This window comes from Podospora pseudopauciseta (assembly GCF_035222475.1).
Source record: "Podospora pseudopauciseta strain CBS 411.78 chromosome 5 map unlocalized CBS411.78m_5, whole genome shotgun sequence".
Lineage (NCBI taxonomy): Eukaryota > Fungi > Ascomycota > Sordariomycetes > Sordariales > Podosporaceae > Podospora > Podospora pseudopauciseta.
The window spans coordinates 1,561,631-1,574,228 of NW_026946665.1; the positions used below are offsets into that span (position 1 = coordinate 1,561,631).

General features: G+C 55.6%; 4 protein-coding genes across 4 annotated transcripts; 2 read left to right on the top strand and 2 right to left on the bottom strand.

Moving 5' to 3' along the window:
• Window positions 1–904: 904 nt before the first annotated feature.
• QC763_511610 (uncharacterized protein) lies at window positions 905–2,749 on the top strand (the record flags this gene model as incomplete). Its single annotated transcript, XM_062913717.1, has 1 exon — window positions 905–2,749. The coding sequence occupies one exon, from the start codon at window positions 905–907 to the stop codon at window positions 2,747–2,749; it is 1,845 nt and encodes a 614-aa protein (XP_062765046.1).
• A 26-nt stretch (window positions 2,750–2,775) lies between these two features.
• QC763_511600 (uncharacterized protein) lies at window positions 2,776–4,177 on the bottom strand (the record flags this gene model as incomplete). The annotated part of the gene is made up of 2 exons (XM_062913716.1): window positions 2,776–3,203; window positions 3,369–4,177. The coding sequence occupies 2 exons, from the start codon at window positions 4,175–4,177 to the stop codon at window positions 2,909–2,911; spliced, it is 1,104 nt and encodes a 367-aa protein (XP_062765047.1). The 3' UTR covers window positions 2,776–2,908.
• A 450-nt stretch (window positions 4,178–4,627) lies between these two features.
• On the bottom strand, window positions 4,628–12,015 carry RPN2 (proteasome regulatory particle base subunit; the record flags this gene model as incomplete). The annotated part of the gene is made up of 3 exons (XM_062913715.1): window positions 8,077–12,015; window positions 5,085–8,004; window positions 4,628–5,032 (listed from the first exon to the last, which is right to left on the bottom strand). The coding sequence occupies exons 1-3, from the start codon at window positions 8,214–8,216 to the stop codon at window positions 4,628–4,630; spliced, it is 3,465 nt and encodes a 1,154-aa protein (XP_062765048.1). The 5' UTR covers window positions 8,217–12,015.
• Window positions 7,244–12,232, top strand: CET1 (mRNA-capping enzyme subunit beta; the record flags this gene model as incomplete). Its single annotated transcript, XM_062913714.1, has 3 exons — window positions 7,244–11,496; window positions 11,567–12,019; window positions 12,071–12,232. The coding sequence occupies exons 1-3, from the start codon at window positions 9,547–9,549 to the stop codon at window positions 12,230–12,232; spliced, it is 2,565 nt and encodes an 854-aa protein (XP_062765049.1). The 5' UTR covers window positions 7,244–9,546.
• Between the last annotated feature and the right edge of the window lie 366 nt (window positions 12,233–12,598).

Here is a 12,598-nt window from a genome sequence, read left to right on the forward strand (position 1 = left end):
AGCTTGGACCTTCTTGTGGCCCCTGCTATCAGCTGGAAGCATAAGCATTCCGGGGATAACCGGGTTTACACAAGCTGTGGGTATTACGGTTGACAGTTGCGGGCCGGCAACGCGGGGTGGGTGGTGGAGTTGCTGAAGTTTACACCAACGACAGCTCAAACCAGAGTCGTCATTGTCCCAGGATTTTCCATCTTCTGATATCTGCTTCAGTCCAATCGCTTTATCTTCTTCTGCGGTCTTGTGCCGTTTTGCATTCCTCGATTCATGACGCCCCATAAGCCCCTGCTGTACAACATGTCCTCATGGAAGGAAGTCTTCCCACTCGGTGCCCCCAGTTGGTTGGTAGGCCCATCTGATAAGCTTTCCAGGTCCAATGTCTACCGAGAGAGGAGGATGCAGTTGGGAACCATCGGATACGCCATTTTCGGACATGTTTTGTCTTGGCCCGCAGTATTCCACCATCTGCGCCATCTATTGCCTCGACATATTCCCGTGTCTGGAGAACGGCAGCCGAGTTGGGCGAGGGCATTCGGGCCTTGGCAACACCCCAACCAGGGCATCCTTCCCCCTACATTACCTAGCACCGCCGGTGGATATGGGGGACGGAGGGTGAGAGCCCATCTCAGCCAAGAACGATCGTCTCCGGGTTTTAACACGGACACAGAATCCCCCCAGGTTGGTCATCATCCTGACAGAGGCAGGATTATTGATGAGACAGTTCCGTCGGCCCGTACAGCTGAAAGTTCTGTATCCTTTCTATTTCCATTATGTCAATGAAGCTGGGGTATCTGCCCCGGTTGACCCGTCTTCCAAATAGCTTTGGAAGCTGACCGCTTGCTCCTTTTCCCCCTTCTCTTCACCTTTCGTCTTGTCTTTCCTCGAGCTTTAAGGCTCAACAGCAGTCATGGCAAGCCCCGGGCCGTCGACGACAACGGCTGTCGACAGACATGCCAAAGAACTCAATATTACCACTCTTTACTTGACCTTCGAGACAGCACTCCCCAGTCCTCTGTTCAACCAGAATACTCACCCTGCCACCCCAACAAGCAGGGTTCCACAACCACCCGACCTGACGCCCTATGCTGATCCTCGAACTTGGGCACCACATCGCAAGAATGTGCTCCTTTTCTTGTCATGCGTAGCAACCTTCTTGACAGCCTACACCTCTGGCTCCTACTCTCCGCCCGCCGAACTCATACAAGCCTCTCTTTCGCCAGTCCCTTCGAGCGTTGAGCCTGTTCTGGCCGGCATCACCACCTTCTGCGTCGGCTTTGGGTTTGCCCCGATGATGCTCGCCCCTCTTTCAGAGATGAATGGCCGATATCCCGTCTTTGTGTGTGCCGGCATCGTCTACGTCGTGTTCCAGGGTGTCTGCGGTGTGGTGACTTCGCTCGCAGGCATGCTGGTTGCCAGATTCTTGGTTGGAGTGGGGGCAAGCGTTTTCAGCACCATGGTTGGCGGTGTTATTGCTGATATGTACGCAAACGAGGAACGAAACACGCCGATGGCCTTGTTCAGTGGATCTGTCCTTGCCGGTACCGGGCTCGGGCCCATGGTTTGTGCCGTCATGGCCGAGCGATGGGGAGATGTTGAGAGATATCCGAACATGTGGAAATGGACTTGGTGGCATCAGGTGATCATGTCTGGGGTGTTGATGGTGGCTTTTGTGGTGTTCTTCAAGGAAAGCAGGGGAAGCGTGCTGCTGAGCCGGAAAGCCAAGGCGCTGAACAGGTGGTACGAAGAGCTGGAAAATGAAGGTTACTATGGGCTCTGCTTTGAAGACGAACAGGGACAGGAGAAGGCGAGCGAGAATATGGCGAGCTCAGAAGACAGCACAGACGACAGATATGACGAAAAGAGATCGTTCTCGCCCTCAGCCAGTAGACATGAAAGGGGCCCTTCCATTAAGCGCGTCAGATGGGTGGTCAAAGAAGACGAGGAGCGCGCCTCTATCGGCAAAATGATTGCCATATCATCCTCCCGCCCTTTCTACCTGCTCTTCACTGAGCCGGTCATTTTCTTCTTCTCCGCCTGGGTCGCCTTTGCGTGGGGAGTCCTCTATCTAACATTCGGCTCCATCCCTTATGTATTCCAGCATGTCTACGGCTGGTCTCTCGAGCAATCGGGGCACGCTTTCACAGCCATTATCCTAGGCGCCGTCGTCGGAACCACAATGAGCATCTACCAGCAGCGGCTGCTGTCTCATCCCAAATGGGTTGACCCTCGCGAAGTGCTGACCTCTACTTCCACGACAACATCTTCCCTGTCGGACGAAACACCAGCGCCAGCAAATGGAACAGACAAGATATGGTCCATCCTCCGAACCTACTTTCCCTCTTCCTCTCCCGAATCCCGCTTGTATTTTTCCTGTCTTACCTCTACACTCCTTCCTATCGGCCTCTACCTCTTTGGCTTCACCGCCAAGCCAGAAATTCACTGGATCTTCCCCGCAATAGGGATATTTCTCTGCACCATGGGCATTTTGAGCATCTACCTCGCAGTGTTCAACTACTTTGCCGACGTCTATCATAAATACGCCTCTTCTGCCCTCGCTGCGCAGTCCCTGTGTCGGAACTTGGTTGGTGGCGCCTTCCCTCTGGTGACGAGGCTGATGTACAGGAATCTGGGAGAGGCCAAAGCAGGGGCGGTCTTGGGGAGTATTGCAGTTATACTATCGGTTGTGCCTTGGGTGTTGGTTTGGAAGGGGGAGGAGATCAGGGGGAGGAGTGTTTTTGCTTTTGTCGCTTGACAAGACAACATGAACTGATCTCGGCTTCACAAACTCGAAATCAAAAGCCATTTCCTCTATTGAATTAACACCAAGGGAAGGAAAAACGTTTAAAGACATCACAAACATGGTATCATGACTCATAACAAACCAAGCCCCCTCAAACCCAATCAAGACTCCTCAATCAACATCTTCATCAGCCTCCACCTTTGCCCCCTCCAACTTCTTCCTCGCCTCCTCCACCATCTTATCCTCATTGACTTTCCCATTCTTCGAGTCCTCGCCGTCCTCCCTTATCTCAACATCATCCGCCAACGGCGCCCCCTGTTCCCCCTCCAAAGCCCCCGACCTCTTCTTCAACGCCTCAATCGCAGCCGGCTTCAAGCTCCCATCCTCATTGACATCCCCCTTCAGGTGCAGTGTAAACAACACTACCAGGTAAACCTGCTTCGTCTTTTTGTTGCGGAGGACATACCTAAGCTGGTGTGAGCGTTTGACCTTGTTACTATCAATCGTCGTTTCAGCACTTGCTGCTTTCCCACGGTGCAAGGGGCACAACGAGGTTGAAAAGTGTAAAGCCAAGATAGGTGATAGTTGACAAAAAGAACCCCCCCCTCCCCCCCAAAAAAAACAGACATACCTCAACCCCTGCCCATCCCAATACCTCATAATCCCCAACCCAAACCCAGGCAACCTCAACGCAAACTCCCCAAAGTCAATGTAAGGGTTATAAAAATCAACCGCATACTCCCTCCCATACTCCCAAACCCACCTCTCCAGATTCTCCCCCTTCAACCCCCACTTCATCCTCTCCCTGCCCTCCTGTGGAACCCCCCTCTCAATTCTCCATTTTTCATCCCCCCCTTCCTCAACCCAAATCCCGCCCTTCTTTGGGTCATCCTCCACCCCAGGCCCAACATGCACAGCGTTAAAGCTACTCAACCCAGCTCCATACAGATACGGCGTGTCAGCGTACGGATCCCCCTCCAACCCGGGATCAACCCACCACTTGACAATCCTCATCGCGGCCCCGAACCCAGGCGGGAGTCTGTCACGGATAGGATGATCAAAGTCATTCCCGAACTGCAGGTCCCCTCCTTTTACACCAATTTCATCATCCTCTTCAATTTCCTCCCCTTCATCATCCTCCGCTTCCCCGATCTCGTTCCTGTGCGACTCATCCTTCTCCGGAGCGTGAAGCTTAAACTTGAAAGCGATCGAGTACTGGTCATTATTGGACTTGTGCGGCTCCTGTTCAAAATAAGGGGAGGTTCTGGGAGCAGTGGGGGGGACAGAGCGGTGGTAGTTTTGGATACGGACGTTGAGGCTAGCAGAAATCAAATCGGACGAGATGGTGGTTGGGGTGGGAGAGTTGACGTTGACGAGCTGGTGGGTCGACAGGTCGTAGGACGGCCCGGCTGTGACGCGGAGCACGTATTTGTCTGCCATTTGTAAGAACCTACACTGCCGTTGCTGTTGCTGTTGTTGTCGTTGTTGTTGTTGTTGTTGTTGTTGTTGATGATGTTGATGATGATGATGATGATGTGGTGTGTTCAAAATGGTGATGGGTTATTGAAGATGGGGGAGTATTGACTGGCCGTTCAGGAATACAGGCAGTTATTTAACAACAGAACTGACTGAAAAGCAGCTTGAGTGCACCCGTCATCATGGCCGCCCAGAATTAATGACGTCGTCGGGCACTATCAATCGCCCCACATGTGATATTCAGGGACCAGCTCGCGCAGCCAATCAGATCAAGACAATTCACGCTGGGTCTTCAGAATCGGGAAACTGACCAACAAGAGACAAGTGTTGGCACAGGCTTCTCTATGTCTTCAGCGCTCACCTATTACTTAGCATATAACAAGTCTACCATATCATACAGTCGTCACCAACCATCTACTCCTCATCCTCGGCATCGGTAAAGTACTCAAAGTCCGCGGGCTTGGGCGCCTCCTCATCACCCTCATTGTCCTCATCAACAGCCGTCAACACACCCGCAGCTGCCGCCGCTCCGCTTCCGTCGCCACCAGCAGTCGAGGAAGAACGTCCCTGTGGTATCTCCCGAGCAGCCTGGGCAGAAAGGCGGAGAATCTCGTTAAGCTCGCTGCCCAATCCCGCCCGGCTACGGGCAGCCTCCATGCTCTGCAGCAATTGCGTGGCTGACGTCTGGGCACCACCTCGCCCGGCCTGCGCGCCAACCACGGGAGCTCTCTCGGTCGTCACCTTCTTCAGCTTCTCCTCAATCAACGTCTTGGGCTCGTCGGGCTGCGTGTCGTGGAGCAAGAGGGGGCCACCGGTAGGCTAGAAACACGTTAGCACCTATCATAACAAAAAATTGTGCAGACAAACATACCTTCTTGACGGGCTTGTAACGTCCCGTCGGGAAGCTGATGTACTTGAACTGGCCTGGAAGAACACGAGACATGTTCTCAACCTCGTAGCCAACCTTCTCCTTCTCCGCCTTCTTCTTGGAGTCGACCGAGCCTTCTCTCTCAGCCCCGGTCTCCTCCTTCTTGTCCTTGGGCTCCTCCGTCTTGGCCTTCTTGTCCTCGTCCACATCCATCTTGTCTCCAGCGGGGGCAGGAGTCTTGGCAAGGGTAGGAGTATCAATATCCATGCTCTCACGACGCTGGGCACGCTCCTTCTTCTGAGCGCGACGCTTGGCCTGTGCCGTGGTGGACAAGATGGCAGTTGCAATGAGCGCCGGCCCCTCCTCGGTCTTGACTTCTTGCTCTGGGGGATAGTCAAACAGGCTCGGGCGAGTGTTGCAGTGAAATTTGAAACTGGGGATCTCGAGGTCGTGATCAAGTCCGATGATGGAGGTGGGCACGAAGCTCAGCGACAGGAAGTGGGTGAAGGGGAACCAGTACCAGTACTGCGTGAAGACGGCCATGCCCACAATGCCGGGCATGTTGAGGTTGCCAGTCTGGGTCTGGAGACCAACCGAGCAGTTGCGGCCGCCAGCATCCAGAATACCCATGGCAACGGCGGCACCAAACTTGGTCATGGCATCCTCATGACGATCGCCAACAACCTTCTTGAGAGTCTTTCTGATGGCGGCAACCTTGGGGTTCATGACCTCGTTCTGCTGAATCATGATCATAGACAGGGCGATCAGGGCGCCCTGGCGGACAAAGTCGGTAGGATCCTTCATCATGGGCTCGAGCAGGTCAATGGCCTCATCCAGACCGGTGCCGGCGCATGAGATACCCAGAGCCATGGCGGAGCCGTACCGGACGTGAGGGTTGTAGGATTCAGCAAGGAGCTCCACCATCCGGGGAACACTTCCGGGCTTGCGGAAGAGGATGAAACCAAGAGACATGACGGCGATACGGCGCACATCGTCGTTCACGTCGCTGACAGCAAGGTGAAGGAGCTTGCGAATGGCCTTGTTGCTTCCAGTACCGCAGTAGGCCATGGCAACCGTGAGTACACCTCCATAGCGCAGCGTCGGGTCGGGGTCGGCAAGAAGGCCCTCAATCATGACATCGGCATTTTCCTGTTGCCCAAACATGATGAGGGCCATGCCTAGAGCAAGACCGCGGACAATCTTCTCGTGGGTAGTTTCGTGGGCATAGGTAAACATGGTCTCCACGGCCTTGGCGTTTCCGGTGCCCAACATGATCAAGCCCATGGCCAACCCAACAGCCTCACCGTTGAGGGCAGAATCGGCAAAGAGGACCTTGGTAAGGTCCTCAAAGATCTGCTCGTCACCCGTGGCCATGCCAGCGATGCCAAGACCCAAGGAACCGCCGTGCTGGATGACTTCTTCCTCGGCACCGTTGAACTGGCCACGCAGATATTCAAGAGCATCAGCGCCATGGTTGGCGTGGATGAGGCCATAGGCGTAAAGAGCGCCGCCCTGGCTAAAGATAGAGCCACCGCTGCTGACTCCAGTCTGCTTAGGAAGATAGGGCTCCAGCAGCTTGCGGGACTGGGTGATGTTGCCGCGGTGAATGACACCGAGAGCAGCCGTAGCAGTGAACTTGGACCAGTTGATGGCCTTGCCAAGCCAGTCCAGGTTGTCACGGAAGAATTTGTCGTTGGTGGTGCCGGCATTCATGAAAGCATTGCAGAAAGTCACAGCCGTGTGGAAGATGGAGTTACGACCTTCCAGGCTGTCCCGGACCTTGTTCAGAATGGTGATGTCTGTGTGGTTATTGCGATAGAGGAATTCGAGGTTGAGCTTGATCGCCTTGCTGCCATCGAGAATGGAACGAATATTCCTGTAAACCTTGGCCGTCTCCTCGGGGAGTTGCTCCTCTTCCGAGCCTTCTTGGCTCTCGAGTAGAGCCTCTTCTTCGGCGGGGCCATCCTCGGTCGCAGTCGCTGGGGGCTCGGGCGCTCTGCCGGACGGAAGAGACTTGAGCACCTTGCCCAAGAACTCCTGGGTAGCGTTGTCGTAAAGATCAAATGCGATTTGATAAGCAATAGCAATCGAATTCGGGTCGCCCTTGGTTACTAGTTGCCTAATCATCTTGTCGGCCTCCTCGTCCGAGTCAAGGTGAACCACACACTTGGCGATGGCAAAATAGTCTGGGTTAGGGATCTCGCTAAGAAGATCCAGGATCAGGCGCAGGATCTCGGTTCTCAGGCCACGCTCTTGGACAATGTCCATGGAGATCTTGAGAAGATAGTCCATGAGCTCCTCGGCTGGGCTCTGTGTGCTATCCTTGGACTGCTTGCCCTCCTCGCTGGCCCGCTTGATGACCCTCCGGAGAACCTCGAGGTTCTTGGCCTCCACAGCGATACCAACAACCTGTCTGTATTTTCCCTGCTTCAAGCAGCTCTCAAAGAGACGCTCGATGACATTTTGAAGGGCTTTTTGGGTGCTGCTGTCGGTGATTTGGACGACCGAGTTGGAGCGTCCCTCCTTGGTTGGCTGGAAAGTGGGGTCCAGGATAGTGTTGTCGGTCGAGGCACGCGAGAGGAAAGACTTGGGTGGCAAGGTCGACTGGGAGAAGGGCGTGGTTGGCGAGATCAAGGCAGAGCCGTCGATGGAGCCAGTGCCAAAGGTGGTTTCTAGAGAGATGTTGGCCTTGCTCTGTTTCGAAGGGACATGGCGGGCCGACGAGACGGCAATGTACTGATCGACGCACTTGGAGAGGATAGTCTCCTCGAACTCGCCAGGAGCATCGAAGTTGAACAGGGGCCCGGCGGCCAAGGCAAAAGTCATGCTCTCATTATAAGCCTGGAGATGGAAGTAAACCTTGGCCAAAACGAGGGCAGCGAGGCGACGCTCGGGGAAGGACTCGTCCTCGTAAAGGGCCTCACTGTGTTGCTCAAAACACAAACGATCAGCTTAGATCGGCAAGACACAGCGCGGTTGATACACAATCACGTACATTTGACTCAACGAACTGGCAACCTCGGTCCAAACAGTGTCGATGTCGTCATTGAGAGTCTTGAGGGCGAAGACCTTGAGCTCGGGCTCCTCGTCAGTGAGAAAAGCCAACACTCCGCTGGCTGTAACGAGGCCTGGCATTGTGTCGATGCGCTTCGATGTCGGGGGGAGAGGGGTTAGTGATTGTATTTCAATATCTCAGCGAGGATTTCGCAGATCAAGACTCGAAAGTAAACTGCGCGCTAAGGGTCGAGATGGATGATGTGGTGTTGAGAATGTGGTGTTGTTGAAGCTTCGTTGCTTGGAGCTTGTTGTTTGGCAGCGGCGCTTTCCAGGTTAGACTCCAGTCCACGTCAGGAGCTCTGCCTGCCTGCCTGCCTCGCCCAGGCTTGTCTGGGACAAGGGCCAAGAGAGGCCAAGGCTGATGTTAGTCAGCGGGTCAGCCAATCAATGGCCACTTCGGAAGCTTATATTTTGCGCTCCGCCATCTGGTGGTCCATGCTCCCCCCAGCTTTGTCATAAGGCTGGATGGACAGCCGGGGCAGCTGGGGTCGCTGAGTGCGACAGCTGTCCACTGCGACCGGAAACTTTTGTGTTTGTCGGCTTTTGGCTTTTGGCTGTGACGGGAGCCTCTTGCAGTCAATCAGTCTTGTACAGCGTAACACTCAACTTCGGTCAGCTCAAGCTGGTGCAGAGCTGGATGAGTGGATCCTTGAATGTAGACGGCGTGTATCTGTACTGATCTCAGGGCACGCCACTGCCACTGACCTCTTGAGTTGTGCCTCTGGACGGCATCGATGCCGGAAGCGGGAAAAAACGTACTGTTAGGCCGTGATTTGAGAAATCCCTCCCCCCCGGACACGAGAGAGCAACAGAACATACCGATACCTACCGTATGCGCGCGGACGGACCAGGTCCCAGCCCAGCAAGCGACTCCACAATCCACTCGGCGGACCTGCGTTTGGCACAAGGCGTTTGCACACATCAACCTTTTTCCTAGCTCGCCATCCTCCCCAGCCCCCATGACGCCCATATCGTGATAAACACGCCCGCGCTCCCCTACCTAAATCCCGTCGCCCCGCTCATCCCCTCCTCCCATCGCCTGTTGCGCCCCATGGCCCGCGTCGCGTGGTGATGTGCGACTGAATCCGAGAGAACGAACCGACGTGTCTGTCTGGCTGCGCATCAAGGGCAACGACGGAGATGCGATGACCACCAGCTACAGCTACACATCCCGAACCTACCATCCATTCATCCCATTGCTCCTTTGTGCGCGCCCCGAAATTGCGCCCCGGTCCTGTCGCCATCGCCGTCGCCGTCGCATCGCTATTGTCTGGAATAAAGGAACATGCAAGAGACGGTCCATCAGCTGAAGTGAGCGCAGAGAGCAGAGAGCAGAGAGCAAGGTTGGAAGTAGAGAGAGACGACAGATAAGAACAATCAAGCCGTTATATCACAGCTGTGGTTCAAGATGGATCTCAGGGTCATGCTGAACGACAATGGGCCTGCTGCCTCGACACCCAGCAAGCCGCCACAACCACCAACACTGCAGCCAGCACCGCAGCACCACCAGCAACAGCACCACCATCAGCAGCAGATGCATCCACAGCCGACGCTGCCATCGACGCCGATCCAAACAAACCCCCACCAGTCGTTCCGTGACTACGGCCAGCAGCCTCAGCCATCCCCGAGCCGTCACGTATCGCATGACTACGGCGCCCAACAGCGGGCACCATCAGGCGCCTTCGCATCGCCGCCTCCCTATCCGAGCGCAGGTCCATATGGCGCCGGTCGACCACCTCCACCATCCATCCAGCCGATGCCAATGCCACCAGCCGAGCTCCGGTCGCCGAGCATGAGCTCCGGGCCCGTCCCGTCCCCGTACCGGCAGACACCAGGCTCCTCCTCAATCAGCACGGCGAGCGGCTACCCCTTCCCACCACAGCAAGCCCCCACCAGCCCTGTGCAACGACACCAGTATACGCCGACCAGCGCCTACCCCAGAGAAGGCTACGGCCAGCCGACGGGTGTTGCTGGTATGACAGGGCCGCCTTCTTCGTATATGCAAGGGTCGCACGTTCCGCAGACGCCTCCGGTTGGCACTCCGGGCGGGCCACACGCCTATGTCCAACGATCGCACTCGGCCCATTCGACGCCGACACCGACGTCAGCACACAGCCAACCGGCACAATATGGCGCGCCTTTTGTGCAAGGCAGTCCCGTGGCAGCCCCCCATCCGCTTCCGCAGCCGGACCTGCAGCGACAATCCTCGCTGCCACCCACGCCGGGAGGGGGAGCAGGTGCCGTCCCTCTGTCGGCGCGCCCTGCGCAGGTGTCAACAGGGTACGGCCAGCCAACCAGTCCGTACGGACAACGGCTGCCAGCTCCAAGCTTCCACGGGCACTCGACACCACACACCTCTCCACCACCTCCTCCACCACCTTCCCTGCCCCGGAACTCGAGTGTCCAAAGTTCAGGCCAGCATGACCCACACAGTCGAGACTCAGTAGGCCGGGGCCCACCTTCACACGGTGACAGAGACCGGAGCCTTAGCGTCAGTCCCAAAACTCGAGTCCCCAGTTTGCCAAGCAGTTCTGGCCGTCCTCGTTCTTCTGTTTCCGACTTTGATTCTCGTATTATTAATCCCCCCATCCATCCGCCACCACCTACCACCACCATGGCCCCGATTGCAGAACAGGACGCTGCCCGAGACCGCGCCTCGACTCCCGCCAAGCGCAAACTCGCCGAGCGCGAGCTTCGACCCGACGAACTCGAAAACCGCGATACGCGACCGCCTCCGCTGCGAGACTCCAGCGGCCGCCCTGCACTCGTCGATGCCGGCGCCGTTCCATTGAATGCGCGACGAGCCATGGTTGCGCCCGAGAAAAAGAGGAGAAAAGTGTACACACAACCGCCCGTCTGGGCGCAGTCCCAGGACGGCCGTCCACTGCACAAGGCCAACAGCATCTTATTCCACCCCGTCCCCTTCTCCGGCTCGGTATCTCATCAGACCAACGGCACCAAGACCGAGCCCCAGCCCAGCCGGCAAACATCCCCCGAAGAAAAACGTTCCATCGCCGCTCCCCGAGACCACCAGTCGGCACCACTACCACCACCCGGGCCGCCGCAGCCGGATGCTGCCGCGATAGCGTCGGGGCTAGGACCATGGGAACCCAGCATCGTCAACACTGCTCTTCCCTACGACTCTTGCACAAAACACATTGCCGATTGGCTAACTCATTTCGTCCTCGGCTCACCAGACATCCAAGAGATGGAGGCCAGGGGTGTCAAGTTTGAGATTGAGGCGAAACTGGGCACAATAATAGACAAGGATACTTCGGAACGTCTTCGCCTACCAATATACACCGAGTGCGTGCTAGAAGAGGGGGAATGGGTCAAGTTTCAAAGTAGCATGTCCGAGGTAAATCTTTCGTCGCCCCCCCCCAACCCCCTTACCGCCCTTTCCACCTGCTAACCTGTGTCTTCTTCAGTCTGAACACCGCTCCTTCAACGACTTCCTGAACGAGATGGTCAAAGAGACCCACGTGAACCGCACGCGCGTCCCGATCGAATATCTACACCGCCGCGAAATCGACCGATTCGTCGAGCTACCTCCCGAGATCCGGGACAGGCACCTGCCCAAGTGCGTGACGAGGCTTGCTGGCCGAAAGCCACCACGGGTGAGGATCACGTACGAAAAGAAGACGAATCAGGTCTTGGCTCGTATAGTGAAGGCTCGGGTTGCGGACACCAATATTCACTTCCCGCGATCACCGCTAGATTGTCGCATTAGTATCAATCTGGAGTGGACGTGGGATGGGCCACCGCAGGTTCTGGATCAGCTGGTGAAGGAGCAGGGCGGGGGGGGTTATCAGAGGGATAAGGACCGGTTGTGTTATAAGCACCGGTTTTATCAGGTGGATTTGACGCAAGTTATATCACAGGTAAGGTTATGTCGTTATGGCACACTGTGGATCATGCTAACGATTTAACAGAACAAGGAGCATGAGTTGGAGGTTGAACTCGATCCGGCCGCGCTGTTTGATCAGGGGAGGAGGGCGATGGATCATCAGCCAAATCAGTATATGGAATTGGTGGGCGGGTTGGTGAATAATATCAGGGTGTTAGCACACAAGGCGGCGGAGTTTCGTAGCTGAACAGTGTATTCGATTGGTAATGTATTTTTTGGGGATGGGGAGGGGCAAGCTTGGTGTTTTGGGATGGGGGATGGGGTTGTGGTAGATACCAGAATTTATGGGATTTGGTCTGAATGTGTACTGCCATCTTCAATCTTTGCGAGACATCAAGATCATTTAGATGGCTGGCTGCTCTTGGCTTGGCTTTGAGGTCTTTCCCTCTTCCACATCACCAAAACATCAACATCTTTTAACAAAAATTCTATTATCATCTTCTTACTTACATCGTTGCTCCATCCCTGGCGTCAGTCATGATGTGTCCTTTAGTTTTCCCCGATGATAGCTACCGACTTGGGAAAGTCGCATTTCTGACCCCACGTTGCACCA